This window comes from Lithobates pipiens, unplaced genomic scaffold, assembly GCF_037356315.1.
Source record: "Lithobates pipiens isolate NorthernLeopardFrog02 unplaced genomic scaffold, aLitPip1_a1.2 Scaffold_23, whole genome shotgun sequence".
Lineage (NCBI taxonomy): Eukaryota > Metazoa > Chordata > Amphibia > Anura > Ranidae > Lithobates > Lithobates pipiens.
The window spans coordinates 317,414,008-317,431,541 of NW_027507785.1; the positions used below are offsets into that span (position 1 = coordinate 317,414,008).

The 17,534-nt window shown below is 47.9% G+C and overlaps 1 protein-coding gene across 1 annotated transcript in view; it reads left to right on the forward strand.

Annotated features, from left to right (window-relative positions):
* KANK4 (KN motif and ankyrin repeat domains 4) overlaps positions 1-17,534 on the forward strand; it is a 275,239-nt gene that overhangs the window by 223,042 nt on the left and 34,663 nt on the right. The window contains exon 8 of the mRNA XM_077450577.1: positions 15,214-15,356. Within this exon, the coding sequence (XP_077306703.1) occupies positions 15,214-15,356 (143 nt within the window). The remainder of the gene's footprint in view (positions 1-15,213; positions 15,357-17,534) is intronic.

The window sequence follows — 17,534 nt, forward strand, 5'->3', positions numbered from 1 at the left end:
TGTCTAAGCCATAGCAAAGCAAAGGGGGAAAGGTGACAGACTAAAAGCCATACTTCGTGAAGAAACCTGTACTTTTTTTTTTTTTTACCACATCATTTTTTTTTGGCCACTCCCACAAGTGTGCGGCGTCCAAAGCATGCTGCATTTTTCTTCATCTAGGTGGCAGGTGTCTGGGAACGTAACTCCCTACTTGTACTTCCAGCACAGCTCTCACCCCCCAATTTTTTTTCTTTTAAATATGGAGCCAATTCCTCCCATCCCCCCACCCCCCATGCTATGGAGATGTGAACGCAGTGGCGGTTCGTGCGCAAAATCTTTTTTTTTGGGGGGGGGGGGGGGTGGCGCAAAAAAAGTGAAAAAAAAATCACCAATTGCTGCTACTGTGCCCATTAAACGCTGCCACTGTGCCCTCAATTTCAGCCACTGTGCCCATCAAATGCTGCCAGTAGGTCCCCAAAAGCTACCACTGTGCCATCAAACGCTGCCACTGCCATCAATTGCAGCCACTATGCCCATCAAATGCTGACAATATGTCACCAAAAGCTACCACTGTGCCATCAAAAGCTACCACTGTGCCATCAAACGCTGCCACTGCCATCAATTGCAGCCACGGTGCCCATCAAATGCTGCCAATATGTCACCAAAAGCTACCACTGTGCCATCAAACGCTGCCACTGCCATCAATTGCAGCCACTGTGCCCATCAAATGCTGCCAGTGTACCCATCATATGCTGCCAGTGTACCCACTCTTCTCACCCCCCCCCCCCCCCCCCCCGGATCGATCACCGGACACTCCGCTCGAATGGCTCATGGGATACCCCGCTCACCGAAGGGGGGCCTCTGGCTCTAATCAGGTGCGTAAAAAAAAAATACACCCCTTCCTGCCCCGCCATAGGAAACCGAAACACGTCAGTATTTTTTGGATGATGTTATTGCTGTAATGCTCAAATAAATATTTTCTATGGAGAACCTGTCGACTTGCCGGCCTGTACTTTCTATGGATGATATATAAAATAATATGCAAAGGGGTTGGAGGGGAAGCTTCAGAATGGCAAAGACGTTTTTATTACAAATTATGTGAGCGGAATGCAGTTCCTCTTTAATCAAAGCTGCAGATTGAAAAAGAAAAAAAAAAAAAAAAAAGAAAAAAATTGAACACAGCTTCTGAAATTACATTAACATAAAGCTGTTATGCGATTTTAATGTTTGAGTTAAAATCTACTTTAACAGAAGGATAAACTCTGTGTGTTTTTTTTTCATACTGATGGAATTGATGACATGTAAATACTTTGTGTTTTCAAGGGGGCTTTGGGGAAAAACCTTGAGAGCTTAAAATGAGCTTCCTAGAAAACAAGGGGGCTTTGCAGGGAAGCAATATGATATTTTGCATATGATTACATCCAGCGTTTATCTCCCGTCATTGCCACTCAGCATTTATAAACAGTCAGCCTTAATTGAAGCATTTAGCGTGATTCGCTGTAATGTCGCAGTGACGGAGTGTCTGCCAAGGGAAGGAACCCCTCAGACCGACATCTGTGCCGGATCAGGTAACAAGGCCGAGAACTGGGGAGTCGGAATGTATTCTGCCAGCAGACGTTGTTCACTAAGAGATAATGGGCTTCCTTCTCCATTTTTTTTTTTTTTAACATGTCATTTGTTACCCCCGGACATGTTCCTCGGATATACAGTATAAATTAAATGGGGAGCCCTGGAAAAGCCATTAGTCTGCTCTGCCCCAGAAAGGTGGAGAGCCGCGGAGGAGTACCTGTCATCGTCTGTTCCCATGGTCATTGCTCTGGGTCAGGCATGTCATAGTTAAATGGAACAAAACGAGGATTAAGTGTCTGCTGAGGGCTAATTCCAAACTGTATTGCAGCACTTTAGTAATTACCATAAAAATAAGAGCGATCTTCAGTATTTTATCCCAAGAGGAGAAAGCATGTTGTGAAATATTCAACTGCAAAATGATGTAAGGAATTATAGACTTTATTCATTATAGTGTGACCTGCTAACTCATTCCAGTTCTTTATATGACCCACAGAATAACCCGATGGCTTATTTCCGACCCCTTCTTCTTTTATGTCCTCTGTTTCCATTCCTCCAATATCTCCCACTCCATCTTTTAAAGCAGGGGTTCTCAACCTTTCTAGTGCCGTGACCCCTTGTAAAAATTTCCCAAGTTGTGGGGACCCCTAACAGTAAAATTATTTTTTGTAGCATGGGTTGTCAGTACCCAATGCAAGACGAGTACAGTATTAAACCCATTATGGTACATTTTAGAATGTACCACTCTTCTTTCTCCTTTCTTTCCCTTTTGTCCCTCTATCCTAATTTCTTGCCCCCCCCCCCCCCCCCATCCCTCTCTCTAGCCATTTGTCTTGTTCTTTCTCTTATTCTTTCTCTCCCTTTTTCTTTGTTCATCCCCCTCTTTTCCTCTCCCTTCCATGTATTCTCTATTTTTTTCCTTCTCTTACTCCTTGATGTGGGTGGAGGGGATTGGTGGCAGCGCTGGCGGGGGAATGGGATCGGTGGCAGTGGTGGCGGGGAGTTGGGATCGGTGGCAGTGGTGGCGGGGAGTTGGGATCGGTGGCAGCGCTGGCGGGGGAATGGGATCGGTGGCAGTGGTGGCGGGGAGTTGGGATCAGTGGCAGTGCTGGCGAGGGGAGTTGGAATCAGTGTCAGTGCTGGCGGGGGGAACTCTGATCAGCCAACTTAGGTTCATTCCCCTCTTTTCCTCTCCCTTCCATGTATTCTCTATTTTTTCCTTCTCTTACTCCTTGGTGGGTGTGGAGGGAATGGGATGAGTGGCAGTGCTGGTGGGAGTTGGGATTGGTGGCAGTGCTGGCGGGGGGAATGGGATCGGTGGCAGTGCTAGCGGGGGGAATGGGATCGGTGGCAGTGCTGGCGGGGGGAATGGGATCGGTGGCAGTGCTGGCGGGGGGAATGGGATCGGTGGCAGTGCTGGCGGGGGGAATGGGATCGGTGGCAGTGCTGGCGGGGGGAATGGGATCGGTGGCAGTGCTGGCGGAGGGAATGGGATCGGTGGCAGTGCTGGAGGGGAGTTGGGATTGGTGGCAGTGGTGGCGGGGAGTTGGGTATCGGTGGCAGTGCTGGCAGGGGGAGTTGGGATCAGTGGCAGTGCTGGCGGGAGTAGGGATCAGTGGCGATGCTGGCGGGAGTTGGGATCAGTGGCGGTGCTGGCGGGAGTTGGGATCAGTGGGCGGTGCTGGCGGAAGCTGGGATCAGTGGCAGTGCTGGTGGGGGGAATTCTGATCAGCCAACTTAGGTGCTCTTGATCAAGGTCATCTGCTGATCTGAGAACTGTAGTGGGGACTTTTAATGGCAACTATAATCACAGGTAGTGTTACTCACTGTGTCTCCTCCGACTTTGTGACACCTATGCCGAAATCAGGAGATGGGGTCTCCTCCAGCCCCTCCCACTTCACATTCCTTACCAGTCAGCTGACATCTAGTCTTTGCCCCCCAGCCATGCCGTCAACTGAATGGGTGGCTGCGGGCTCCAGGGACAGCCCTGCTGGGCAACCGCAAAAAGGCTGGGAGAGCGGTGCGGGCTTCAGGAACAGCCCAAGATTCTGTGACCCCTGGCAAATCGTCATTCGACCCCCAGGTTGAGAACCACTGTTTATATTTATACCATTTATTCCAATAATTTTTCCATTATATATTGGACCCTTCAAGAGTAAAGGTGGTCTGTATCTCTATTATTATGTATATCCAAAGCCAAAAAATATATATAATAGGATTTATTTTACTGTCAAGGTGTGTACGGTAAAGCCTTGGATTGCGAGTATAATTTGTTCCAGAAACATGTTTGTAAGCCAAAGCACTCGTATATCAAAGCGAATTTCCCCATAAGAAATAATGGAAACTCATTATTCGTTCCACAATCATTTATTCATATAAAAATGATTACGGCAATACAAAATACAGTACAGTATATATAAAGTGCATACAGGACGTGGCCAGAGGTCCGGGGGCAATATGAGCAGTAGAAAGATCGCCGTTTTAATGTAAAAGAAAAAATTTTTTTAATTACACTCACAATGTGCATTAGGGAGTCTGTTGCTTATCCATGTAAAGCCGCTGGTGTATACAGTACTGTATGTAGCCAGAGGTCCGGGAGCACTGGTGGCTCCCAGAGCTTCCTGGAGAACTCGGAGACACTCTGGAACTGTTGACACTTCCGGATGCTCTGAAGGCGCATTACACCCCCGCCCCACCCAGCTGGGAGTGTCTCCCAGTTCTCCAAGAAGCGCTGAGAGCCACCAGTTCCCCCGGACCTCTGGCCACATACAGTAATGTTTACACCAGCGGCTTTACTGTATACACCAGTGGCTTTACATGGATGAGCACCACACTCCTTAACGTGGGATATACATTGTGATGTAATTCCACTTTTTTTTTTTTTACATTAACCGCTTCAGCCCAGGAAGATTTTTGCAATTCGGCACTGGGTCGCTTTAACTGACAATTGCGCGGTCATGTGACATGGCTCCCAAACAAAATTAACGTCCCTTTTCTGCACAAATAGAGCTTTCTTTTGATGGTATTTGATCACCTCTGCAGTTTTTATTTTTTGCACTATAAACAAAAAAAGAGCAACAATTTTGAATAAAACGCGTTCTTTTTTAAAAAATTTTACATTTTGCTATAATAAATATCCCCCAAAAATATATAAAAAAAAGTTTTTTTTCCTCAGTTTAGGCCGATAGGTATTCTACATATTTTTGGTAAAAAAACCAAAAAAAAAAATTGCACAATAAGCGTATATTGATTGGTTTGCGCAAAAGTTATAGCGTCTACAAAATAGGGGATAGTTTTATGGAATTTTTATGAATATTTTGTTTACTAGTAATGTCAGCGATCTGCGTTTTTTTTTTTTTCCATGACTGCGACATTATGGCGGACACATCGGACATTTTTGACACATTTTTGGGACCAGTCATTTATACACCAATCAGTGCTATACAAATGCCTGTGTAAATGACACTGGCAGTGAAGGGGTTAACCACTAGGGGGCAGTGTAGGGGTTAAGTGTGTCCTGGGGCGCGTTTCTAACTGTGGGGGGGCGTGGCTACGTGTGATAGGTCACAGGGAGCAGAGATCAGTGACGGTGTCACTAGGCAGAATGGGGAGATGCTTGTTTACATTAGCATCTCCACGCTCTTCCTCCCCGTAACACGATCCCGGGTATCCCCGTGGCGATCGAGTCCACGGGACCCGCGACCCAACTCACGCACGCGATAGCACGGCAACAAATTTAAAGGGACGTACCTGTACGCCCATTTGCTCAGCCGTGCCATTCTGGCGATGTACATCGGCGTGCACCAGTCGGGAACCCGGTTAAAACTGTGAAACTGGGAGGGGCGTGGCCTGGTGATGTGCTAGAGCAGACGTGTGCTCTGTGAGCTCCGAGGCCGACACCGAGAAATATACATAAAATCATCCAAAAACTCATATTTTTCCTACCTGAGTGATGGGCCGGCGGACGGGCAAGTCTCTGCCCAAGAAAGGAGCCTCGACGGGGTCGATTAAGCGATTCCTTTCCGTGGAACCGGACGAGGTGGAAGAACAGGACGACCTAGGCCGCAAGCCGCGGAGTAGAGTGGATTCCGCATCCCGCGATGGGCCGGACCGGAGGTCGCGCTCGCCCGAGTCCTCGGCGGGCTCGGGGGCCGAGGGTGAGTCACATCCTTCCGCCGGAGCGGCGCCGAGAATGAGCGATCTCCCTACCACCTCCGATCTCGCCGCCATGCTTCTGAACCTCGAGCGGGTCATCAGGAAGGAGGTCTCCGCAGTTCGTTCGGATCTCTCGCAAGTATTGGTTCGTGTTGAAGAGTCGGAGCAACGTCTCGATCGCCACGCGAACGCTATTCGATCCCTCCAGGCGACTACACGCCAACTTGCCATTTCGCATCGTACGACCGTTTACAAGATCGAAGATCAAGAGAATCGTAACAGATGTAATAACGTTCGGATTCGGGGACTTCCCGAAGCGACTGGAGACGACGATCTGCTACCATCCGTTCGGGGCATTTTTAATAGCCTTCTGGGACGAGCACCTGACGCCCCTTTGAAGATTGACCGGGTGCACAGGGCACTCCGCCCACGCAATCTTGCTACAGACGTCCCACGGGACATTATTTGCCGGGTCCACCATTATCCTGAAAAGGAACTGATTATGCAGAAAGCTAAGGGAGCTAATCCGTTTGATTTTCATGGGGCGATGCTATCCTTTTTCCCGGATCTCGCTAAAGAAACCTTGGATCGACGCAGGGCCCTAAGGCCCCTCACGGAACTGCTCCGGGCGGCGTCCATTAAATATAGGTGGGGCTTCCCTGCGGCCTTGATCGCATCTAGAGATGGCAAAACCGCAATACTTCGATTTCCGGAGGAGCTGTCCAAATTCTGCACGGATATGTCCGTTCCTACCCCAGAACTACCTGGATGGCAAGAAGGCATCCCGCCCCTGCCCGCTGGGACCGACCAGGGCTGGCAGAGAGTGAGCCGGGCCCGCCGCACTTCTGCACCTGATTGCCGCCCTTGAAAGGGCGTCCTGCCCGCCAACTTGTTCAGCTTGGTTACCTGTTCAGGACGTCTACTTGCATCTGTGGGGCATACCGCCTGAATGTTCCCTTTACTAAGTTTGTGCGAGGAAGCTGACCGCCTCTGGCGACAACGTGTTTTTGCAGGCCAGGGCTGAGCACCCCTAAGGGGCCCTCAGTCTGGATATGATCATCGCTGCTCTTTTGCCCTTTGTCTTTTTATTGGCGTGACATTTCTTCATCTTCCTCGCTGTGCCTTTGGAGCGTATCTGACTCATGGTTCCCCTCTCCCCCCCCCCCCCCATTTTGGGTACCCTACCGCCTTAGCTTCATACCAATATTGTTCTGTACAGGCGCTTTAGGTTTTGGATGATGTTATTCATAGATTTTTCTGCCTAGGTGTCGGCACCGGACCGCGGGGCGCTGCCTTGGACCTCTATGGTGTGGTTTGCGCCCGGCTGCCTGCGTCCCGCCTCCCCCTTTTTGAGCGGGGGCTGCCCGGCGCGGGGCCTCGGCGTCCGTTCCCCCGTTGGGGTGGCGGGCGTGGGGGCCCTGTGGCGGTCACGCAGCCCGCTCTTGCACGGCATAGTAATGCGTGCACTAATGGCTGTTTCTCGACAGCACCTTTTTTGGTTCAATTTGTTTTTCCCACTAAGGTGGGGCCTTGTATTTTTTTGTTGCCTTTCTCTCTCCTTTCCTTTTCTCTTTCACCTTCTCTGTCTACTGCCTCCACCTCCTCTGTTCCCCTCCCCCCTCTCTGGCGGCAGACCGCCTTGGTATTGTATTGATAATGTTGTGGTGATCGCGGTTCCTCCTCCTGAGACCCCATGGCTACTGTCAACATTGTATCTTTTAATGTACGGGGCCTTTACGCCCCAGGGAAGAGACACAATTTATATAGGGAACTGGACCGTTTGCGGGGGGACGTGGTCTTCCTACAGGAGACCCACCTCACGCAGACGACTCGAGTTAGGTTACACTCACCACAGTACCCTACGTGGTACTACAGCCTCTCGGACATCTCTAAAGCCAAGGGCGTGGCCATCGGGCTTCGTAGGGGAACCGCGTTCACGTTTGAGGAAATGTTGTGTGATCCTGCGGGACGTTTTCTGTTTCTGCGGGGCACCTTGGGCAGCATGCAGTGTACTTTGGCCACCTTATACTCCCCTAACAAAAACCAGGTGCGTTTCTTGGCTTCCACACTTAGCTCCCTGCGGAACTTTGCACGTGGATGCATTCTCCTAGCGGGCGATTTTAATGTTCCCTTGGAACCTACTCTGGACACTTCTAGGGGTGGTTCCTCGCTTTCCGGCAGGGGAATAAGGTATATACGTTCTCGACTCCATGACCTACAATTGATGGATGTCTGGAGAATTGCTCACCCACGGGAAAGGGACTTTACCTACTTTTCCCCGGTGCACCAAACCTACTCTAGAATAGATTTATGCTTCATTGACCACCAACACCTTCCGCTCATAGTGAAGTCAAGCATTGACTCATCCCCCATTTCGGACCATGCTCCGATTTCCTTAACCATTGGCGTGGCGTCCATACCCCTGAAGGCCACTAACTGGAAATTGAACGAGGACCTTATAGCCGAAGAGGCGGATAAAAAGGTGATGGGTGATAGTTTGGAGTTTTATTTTAAGACTAATGTCAGTCCTGAAGTTTCACCGGGAGTGCTTTGGGAGGCCCACAAGGTGTATATTAGGGGAAAGTTCATAGAATTGGGTTCTAGGAAAAAGAGGGAGCGCTTAACTCAACAGGCCAACTTGTTGCGGGACATTACTGACTTAGAACGCCGACATAAGTTGAACCAGACTCCAGCCCTTTTCCACGCCTTAACGGAAAAACGGGAGACCCTGAAGTCTCTCCTTCATTTAGACCACAAACGTCGCGCGCGGTTGGTAGCTCACCGTTTTTATGAGTGGGGCGATAGGCCCAGTAGACTGCTGGCTAATTCGGTGCGACAGCGGAAGAATGCAGCGTTTATTGCCAAAGTTAAGACCCCCTCGGGAGACTTGGTGTTCGAGACACCCCGTATAGCCAAGACATTCCGGGACTTTTACCAGCGCCTGTATCGGGTGCGCCAGGGGGACCATGATAGAGAGGCTCGGAGACGCCTTATTGGGGACTATCTGGCCCGCGCCGCTCTCCCGAAACTCTCCGAGGAGGTTTTGGCTTCCTTGGAGGGGGAGTTGACGACTGCGGAGCTTCTGGGCGCCATGAAAGCTATGGCGCGCGGTAAGGCACCGGGTCCAGACGGCCTCACGGTATCGTATTATAGAGCGTACGCTGACATACTGATGCCGTACTTGACCAGATATGCTAACGTGACCTCAGACGGCGGGGACCTTCGCCCGGAGACCACTCACGCACATATTACGGTATTACCCAAGGAGGGCAAGGACCCTAGTGACTGCGCGAGCTACCGCCCTATCTCGCTCTTGAATATAGATGCGAAGATTTATGCTAAAGCTATAGCGAATAGGCTGCTCCCCCTGGTGCCACAATGGATTTCACGGGATCAGACAGGATTCATCCCCGGGAGGGAAGCGCGGGATAATTCTCTCCGCACACTCTCCTTGATGGCATATGTGCGGCGGACTGCCCAGCCCACCCTGTTACTCTCCACGGATGCTGAGAAGGCGTTTGACAGGGTGGACTGGGACTTCCTTATGGCTACGCTGGCGCACCTGGGCATAGGTCCCACTCTGCGCTCCCAAATAGCGGCGTTGTACCACTGCCCCACAGCTCAGATACGGATTAACGGAACCCTTAGTAACCCCTTCACCCTATACAACGGCACTCGTCAGGGGTGCCCGCTCTCGCCGATTTTATTCGCGATATCCCTAGAACCATTTTTATCCCTTGTTAGACAAAATCCGAATATACGTGGTGTTACCATTGGTACGACGGAACACAAATACGCGGCTTACGCGGACGATATTTTGTTTTATGTGCAACAGCCTCTGATCACCCTTCCAAATCTTATGTCCGAGTTTTCGGCCTACGGCGCGGTGTCAAACTTTAAAATCAATATGTCCAAATCGGAAATGTTAAACATCTCTGTTCCCGCCAAACAAGTATCCCACCTGAAAAAGAACTATCCCTTTAACTGGCAGCTGAGCTCCATGAAATATTTGGGCATTCACCTCACGCCTTCATTATCGTCCCTTTTCCGCGCTAACTTTCTGCCTTTACTCAACACTCTTAGGTCCGATATCCAAAAGTGGTCCCAGCTACGACATTCTTGGCTGGGAAGAATAGGCCTGGTTAAGATGAACTTGCTGCCCAGGGTGCTCTTCATGTTGCAGATGGCCCCGTTTGGGATACCGGTGGGGTTTTTTACAATTTTGACATCTATGGTATACCGGTACATATGGAATAGGAGAAGGCCCAGGCTGAATAGAACACTCCTCATCCGCCCTAAGTGTAGCGGGGGTTTAGCTGTACCAGATTTCAAACTCTACTATAGGGCCGTTGTGCTGACCAGACTCTCTGACTTGAAGTATTGCAAGGGCACGAAACTCTGGGTAAATGTGGAAACAGACCTTTGTGGAGCTGAACCTTCCACGCTGATGTGGATACCGAGGAAGTTCCGAACCCTTTTGCCTACCACGTCCCCACTTACACACTCCTCCTTGATGGTATGGGACTCTATCTGTAAGAGGTATGGCTGGCTGTATAACTCCCCCCTGATGCCCTTGGTGGGTCACAATTTTTTCCCACCGGGTAACATGGACCCTCAGATTCACCCGTGGCGGCTGGGCACTAACACCTATCTCCATCAGTTCACCGGCCCATCCGGGGTGCTACCTCTTGCTTCCATCATGGGGGACTCCTCCATTTCCTACATGGATCGCTGGAAACATCATCAACTGTTGAACTTTGTTCGCATGCTCCCAAAACCCCTGCGCACCCTGGCGGAGCTTACACCTGTGGAAACCGCATTTGCTGAACCTGACCCGATTGAGCGGCCAGTTTCGTACTTCTATCAGGCCTTGCTGTCCCTCACCTCTACGGGTACCCCCTCCTTTCTACGGTACTGGGAAAGGGAACTACAAATGGAGCTGTCTCCGTCCCAGCAGTCACAAATCCTAACACTGGCTCATGCCTCCTCGGGATCCTCTAAGACGTCAGAAATGGCGTATAAACTTTTGACCAGATGGCACTACACACCGGTTGTTTTACATAGGTTCTCTCCCCAGTCCTCCCCACTCTGTTGGCGGGAGTGCGGGGAGGTAGCCACTCATGCCCATATATGGTGGTACTGCCCGAGGATCCGCCCATTCTGGCTGGCGATCATATACACAATTAAAGAAATCCAGGGGTGGGAGGTACCTAATGACCCGTGGTATGTCCTGTTCCATTGCACGGGAAGGCCGACAGGCTCCTACAAGAGGTCGATTACACCACATCTCTTAAACGCTGCTAAAACCCTCATTCCTCAGTTTTGGAAGCTGAAGACGATCCCCACCCTCCGGCGTTGGTTGCTCAATGTGGATACCACATATTACATGGAGGATATGACCCTTTCCCTCCGGGGTAAATCTGAGTTGTCAACAAAGATCTGGGCCTGTTGGGTTGCCTTCAAATATTCCTCGAGTTATGCAGCCATAATGTCTCAACCAGAGTGAAGTGAACATGACGCTTGTTTTTACTACATCTACTGTTATTTTGCAATAGGTTGTCTGACGGTGGTCTGCCCCCCCCCCCCCCCTCTCCCTTCTTCTTCTTTATCTCTCTCTTTCTGTTTATTTTCCTTTTCCTTTACTCCCCTTCTAATTCTGTCTACTATATTTCCTCTTTTATGATAGAAGAGGTGGGTGTATATTTATGTGCTCATGTAACTAACGTTATAATGTTGTAGATCTTGCTATTGGTTTCTATACTGATCGTTATGCTCTGTACACGCTTCTCTTCTTTAATAAACATTAATTAAAAAAAAAAAAAAAAAAAAAAACTGTGAAACTGTGGTCCTTCTACTGCTTGTCTTGCAAGACAGCGCTCTCATATCACGTTGCAATTTAAAAAAAACAGTGAAAAAAAATCATCAATTGCTGCTACTGTGCCCATTAAACGCTGCCACTGTGCCCTCAATTTCAGCCACTGTGCCATCAAACGCTGCCACTGCCATCAATTGCAGCCACTGTGCCCTCAATTTCAGCCACTGTGCCCATCAAATGCTGCCAATATGTCACCAAAAGTTGCTCGTCTCGTAAATGCTTGTATATCAGGTTACTCGCAAACCATATATTTTTTTTTATTACATAAAAGGACAAGTTTACTCTTGTACTAAACCCATTCAGCCTTTGTCCTCGGCCCCCCTGAAGTGCACAATCCAGATTATGGACTAGAATCAGAACTAGTAGAATTCCAGATTACAACCTAAGGCCCCTTTCACACGGGGTGGACTCCGTCAAGTGGATTCCCCACAATGCCTACAGCTTCAGAGGTCAATGAGGGTTGTTTTTAAAGCGTGCTTTCTGCTTGCTCAGTATGTTGATAACATTAGTGGGCATAATCTGGGCATAGGTTCAGTTTACCCAGGTTAAGATGATGTACCCACCCCCGCCACGCCTGCACATAAGCATCCTATAGACTTGATTGAGGCATTGTTCCCGCAGTACGGACACATCCTGTTAACGTTTATGGGGTTTAGCGTGCAGACACAGACACTAGATTTTTATGGGTAAGACTTTAGACACACTTTTTAAATACATATGTTTGCAAACTTTGTATCATAAATCGGGCATATCTCCTAGCCTGGTATTTGTTCATGTTAAGAGTTTTCAGGCTTTTAACTGAAGACTATGGTAAAGTCAGCGGGAAAGATGTGAGACGTAATCAGAAGCGTTTTAGCGGGAAGTCAATATTTCAGGTATTGATCAGAGAGGCTAGCTTTAGAAAACTTGTTCTGCTTAGTCTCTAAAGTGCTCAGCTGTGTGCAACCACCTGCCTGGAAAATCAATATATTGCATTTGTCTGCAAGGAGTTAAAGAACAACTATCACCAAATAACACGCTGTCAAGTCATATGTGCCAAGTGTTTTTAATCTCTATATTATTTTCTGTAAAAAAAAAAAAAAATCATTACTTAAATATGAATGTCAAAACTTTTTGTACAGATTCTGCTGGGTGTGAGGTTTGTTTGGAAAGAAAGAGATGGTGCCAGTGTGTAGGCAGGTGCAGTCTGCTTCCTCCACTGTAGGTGGCGCTTGACCGGAGCGGTACTCTCCCATTGGGTTGTCTGTTGAGTTGAGCCATTTGCGCCTGCAACCGGACTCGGTGTAATTACTTCCCACACGCTGTACCTACCCACACGTGATAAGTCACCATGGGGTAATAAAATCATGTACCTTTTTGTATATAGTGCATTCCTTTTTTTGTACTTCCCAGCTCAGCACCATATTTGCTTTAGATCTTTGAGCACTGGAAGGCACATATATCTTCTTTTAAATATCTTCAGAGCACCAAACCCAGGTGGTCGACTATGCAAATATCAACCACACATTTTGTGGTCAAGCTCTGGTCTACCTCCTTCTAACCCCTGTACCCTCTTTTTTTACCACTAGATATGGGCAGCACCATTACCTAAAAGAAGAGGTGCATAGAGTAGGAAGATATTTCCAGAGCGTAGACATTGTAGTTATGGTCGATACTTGCATAACAGAGCACCTGAGGTTTTGAGGATCTCTGAATGGTATGTGAGCAGATACCTGGAACTGTTTAGAAGGTAAGGTGAACTCCTGGGTTTAAATTGCTTTTCTAATTTCTTAACAAGCAATGGAAACGCAACCTCACCCTAGACCAGGGGTGTCCAAACTTTTTTCAAAGAGGGCCAGATTTGATGAAGTGAACATGTGTGAGGGCCGACCATTTCGCCTGACATTCTTTAAACCATTAAAATTAGCTCTAAGTGTATTCGTCTGACCACTAATACACTGCCCAACAAGAGTTCTGCCTTTGTGGCTGTGTGTGAGTAAGATGAGCTTGGGGGTGTTATTTAGATACACCATATTTATTGGCGTATAAGAGGGACGTTTCAGGAAAAAAAAAACATACATTTTTAAATAAAGAACTGTGAAGCAAAAGAAGGGTCAGTGCCCATCTGCAGCCTCACAAATGCCATGAATGCAGCCTCCACCATTGCCAGGAATGCAGCCTGGTTTATGCCCATTAATCTGCAGCCTTGGAGGGGGCAGGATGAGTGCCAAAAGATTACATACAGGAAAACACCTGTTTTCTCTGCAGCCACTTTAATAAAAAGTCCCGCCTCCTTTGATGGACAGAACAGTCGTCCAATGGCAGCGCAAGAGACGGGACTTCCTATTACAGAGGCCACCGTGCAAACAGGAAATTCTCCTGTATGTACGGCACTTGTCCCGTCTCCTCCCTGTCCCCTCCATGGCAGCATATATATCTTTTGTGGCCCTGGCGCTGGAAGATCGTTGGGGGCCACAAAAGATATACATGTCCAAATAACCAGGCGGGCCATTCAAAACCGCAACGAGGGCCGGATTTTGCACATGCCTGCCCTAGACCAATTCAATCATGGCCTACAAAAATTGGGTCATGTATGACTTCCTCAGGGGCAAAAAGAGTTCCCTGGCCTATTGGAAAGCCATATTACATTTGATCTATTAACAATATGGAATTCATCCTTCCCTTTTTTATTGTATGTGCTGCATTTATGCACCAGTTGCAATGTACACAGAGGAGGGTTTGAGAATGGGCAGATGTCATCACCCAACTGTGCATACCATTTGGATCCAAACATCCTGATGACCCTTTGCATTGAAGAGTACAAACAAGAAGACCACTTTTAATGTACCATTCTGCTTTTTCTAGGTCTCAATATATGCTAAATTATAACAATCTCTTCAAGACAGAAACAGCTACTGAACTAAAACAGACACACCATACTTCACTTGTGGCTGCTCCATTAGGGGCACAGGGGTGCCACTCCCCCATAATCTACATTCCAGAGAGCTAGACTCATGGATTTCAGCTAGCTCTTCTTTCTTTTTTTTTTTTTAAGCACTGAGGCACTAATTGGCTTCAAAAAAGGGTGGGTTTTGGGGCGCAGAGCACTGTTGTATGACATTAGCAAATATTCGCTAATGTCTTCCTGCTTCTCCTCCTGGCCAATCAGGAAGCGGGTCCCGAGACTTGATTGGCCAGGGTGTCTTAGGACTCCCATACAATTGGGTCTCCGGGCCGGCTTCCTATTCGGCCGGGAGGAGAAGCAACCCCACCCCCCCAACTCTTCCTTTGGCAAGCTGCAGCAGGTGGAGGGGCAGCTTCCAGGAGCCCTTCCCCGGATCCAGCACCACCCCTAAGGTAAGGCCATGGCTTGCCGTCTTCCCGTCCGGTAATGTAAGTGGGGGGGGGGGGGGCAGGTTTGTTTGCCACTTCCCTCAAAATATTGAGCACCAGCCGCCACTTGCCATACTCAGCCATCTAATTCTGATCTCATGACAAAATAATAGAAACCGAAGCCTACATTTGATAGATTGTGCTAAATTTTGGCATCTTCATTTAAAATTAGGAATTTATTAACCAGTAATATAACATGAGCAGGGTGATGAGTTGGTTTCTGTATAGCAACATTGACCATAAGAAAATCTTTCACTCTCTACTAGGAGTGTGTGACGTTGACCATCAGAATAAAGCGGGGTACACTCCTGTGATGCTTACCCCTTTAGCATCGGCAGAAACAGATGAAGATATGCAAGTGGTGAAAGCTCTTCTCAGTCTTGGCAATGTCAATCTGACTGCCACCCAGGTACGTCGACAACATACATTATTCGATTGCATAGAAGGAGATATCTGTGTTTACATTGTTAAACTACATTGTAGTCATTTTTAAAATGTATCTATAGCCATATTTTTGTGGGGTGGTTCAATAGAGCGGGAAAGGATTGGAACTCCTTTCAGATGCTGATTGCTGTCTAGTGCCCTGTAGGGGATATTAGTCCTCTCCATTTGTCCTGGTGACCACCGGATTAGTACTAGAACAGAGTGATGGAAAAAATCCAAACTTTTCATTTGTCACCAAACAGGAATTGAAGGGAAATCTTTCAGTGGGGACACTTGTGAGGACATTCTAAAGCAGGCCATACATCCTGCAGTTTTTTTAATTTTATTTCCACCACGGGTGGAAGGAAAGAAAATTGCTCGATTTCCTATATTTCAATGTTGATGGGGGAAATCGAGCAATTTTCTTTCCTTCCACCCCTCTCGCAGGACTATCGTGTCCTGCCAGCGGGGCGCCTTCCCACCGATCGACTTGTGTACAACCAGCCTGCCCATACATGGATCGAAATGTGACTGGTCCCTGCTGAACTAGCCAAATTTCTAGCCAACTAGCCAAATTTCAATACATGTATGGCTGGCTTAACAAAAGGAATCCCTTTTACTTTGGAGATTTGACTTCTCGCCTTTTATCGTGTCTATAGGACAGAAAGCAAAGTGAAATTTTCCTATTCAAATCCTGGAGGCAAAAAAAGGCCTTAATGCGCGGGGGGCTGGGGGGCTGGGGCTGGGACTCAAACTGGCAGCCCTCCAGCAGTTGCTAAACTACAAGTCCCATCATGCCTCTGCTTTATGGGACATGCTTGTAACTGTCAGCCTTGCAATGCCTCATGGGACTTGTAGTTTCGCAACAGCTGTAAGGCCACCAGATTGAGACCCCTCCCCCCAAGGGGTCTAGAATGCTGGGGGGTGGGCGGAGCTTATGGTCACAAAACCACTGTGATTGGCTGTCACATTGATCACATGATCGGGAGCTTTTTAGTTGGCCGCCAGTAACGATGTCAGGAGCGAGCAGGGCACGTGCACTTGGCACAGCAATATTTGCACACAAATATGTGGCAGCTCACCACCAAGGGGGTTTAATCTATACAGAACTGCAAAAAAAAAAATTGGCCACATGAAGTGAAAGAAAATGACTGTTGTCACTGGAATAAGTCCCCATTGGAAGAGTTCCCACTCTATGCCCATTCTGGCGACAACCCACAATTTTAGATTTTCCCTCACCAGTGGCAATGATCATTAGGAGAAAGAGAGACACTGAATCTCCCCAACTGGGACACAAATGGCAATAAATAACTGGCAAAAGATGGCAACCCTTCAACGCTCCATCAAAAACTCGAATTAAACAAGTTTGGGCTTTAGATACATCGTAACCCTTAAGTGAGAATGTATATTAGGTGAAAAAAAAACTCATGGACTTAAGTATTAGAGCTGGCATTGTGTGTTGAGGCATGTTTAGTCCTATATAAGAAAATATGTCAGTTAGTGCAGCTTTTAAAGTGGTTGTAAACTCTTGCCTATACCCAGTGAAGTGACTGCTTCATCTCAGTGTATCACCTGAGGCCAAAGACTCCTACATAAGTTTTACCTGTTTATCTGCAGACTGCTCTCTGCTGTATTTCATACTGTATACAGCTTGTCTGAACTGTCAGAAAACAGAGCAGAGAGCTAAAATGACGCACTGCAGAGTTCAGTGAGAAGAGCTCTGAGAGCTGATTGAAGGGAAGGGACACCCCCCCCCCTTCACACAGGACCAGAGCTGAGGCTGTCAATCACAGGCTGTGTGCTGAATGCTCCCTCCCCTGTCACTTTTTCAGACAGAAATTACACTTAGTGCTCTTAATTGAGACAAGTACACACTATTGAGGGATATGCTTTGTTCTTATGTTTAGATACTATTTTTTTACTATGTATAAATAAATATGTTGGTTTTTGTATCTATAGCACTGACCCCTAAAAGAGCGGCTGATTTGCTGGGCTTACCGTTACCTTCTTGACCTTGTGTACGTCTAGGGGTTTCCCAAGGTAGATGGCCCAAAGAATTGTAGAAACTGACACTGGATCTGCTTTTGGGATTTTTATTTGCACAAAAGGGTAGACAAAACACAGTCTCTCAATGAGGGATTAGGTAGAAAGTTCAGGTACTCTT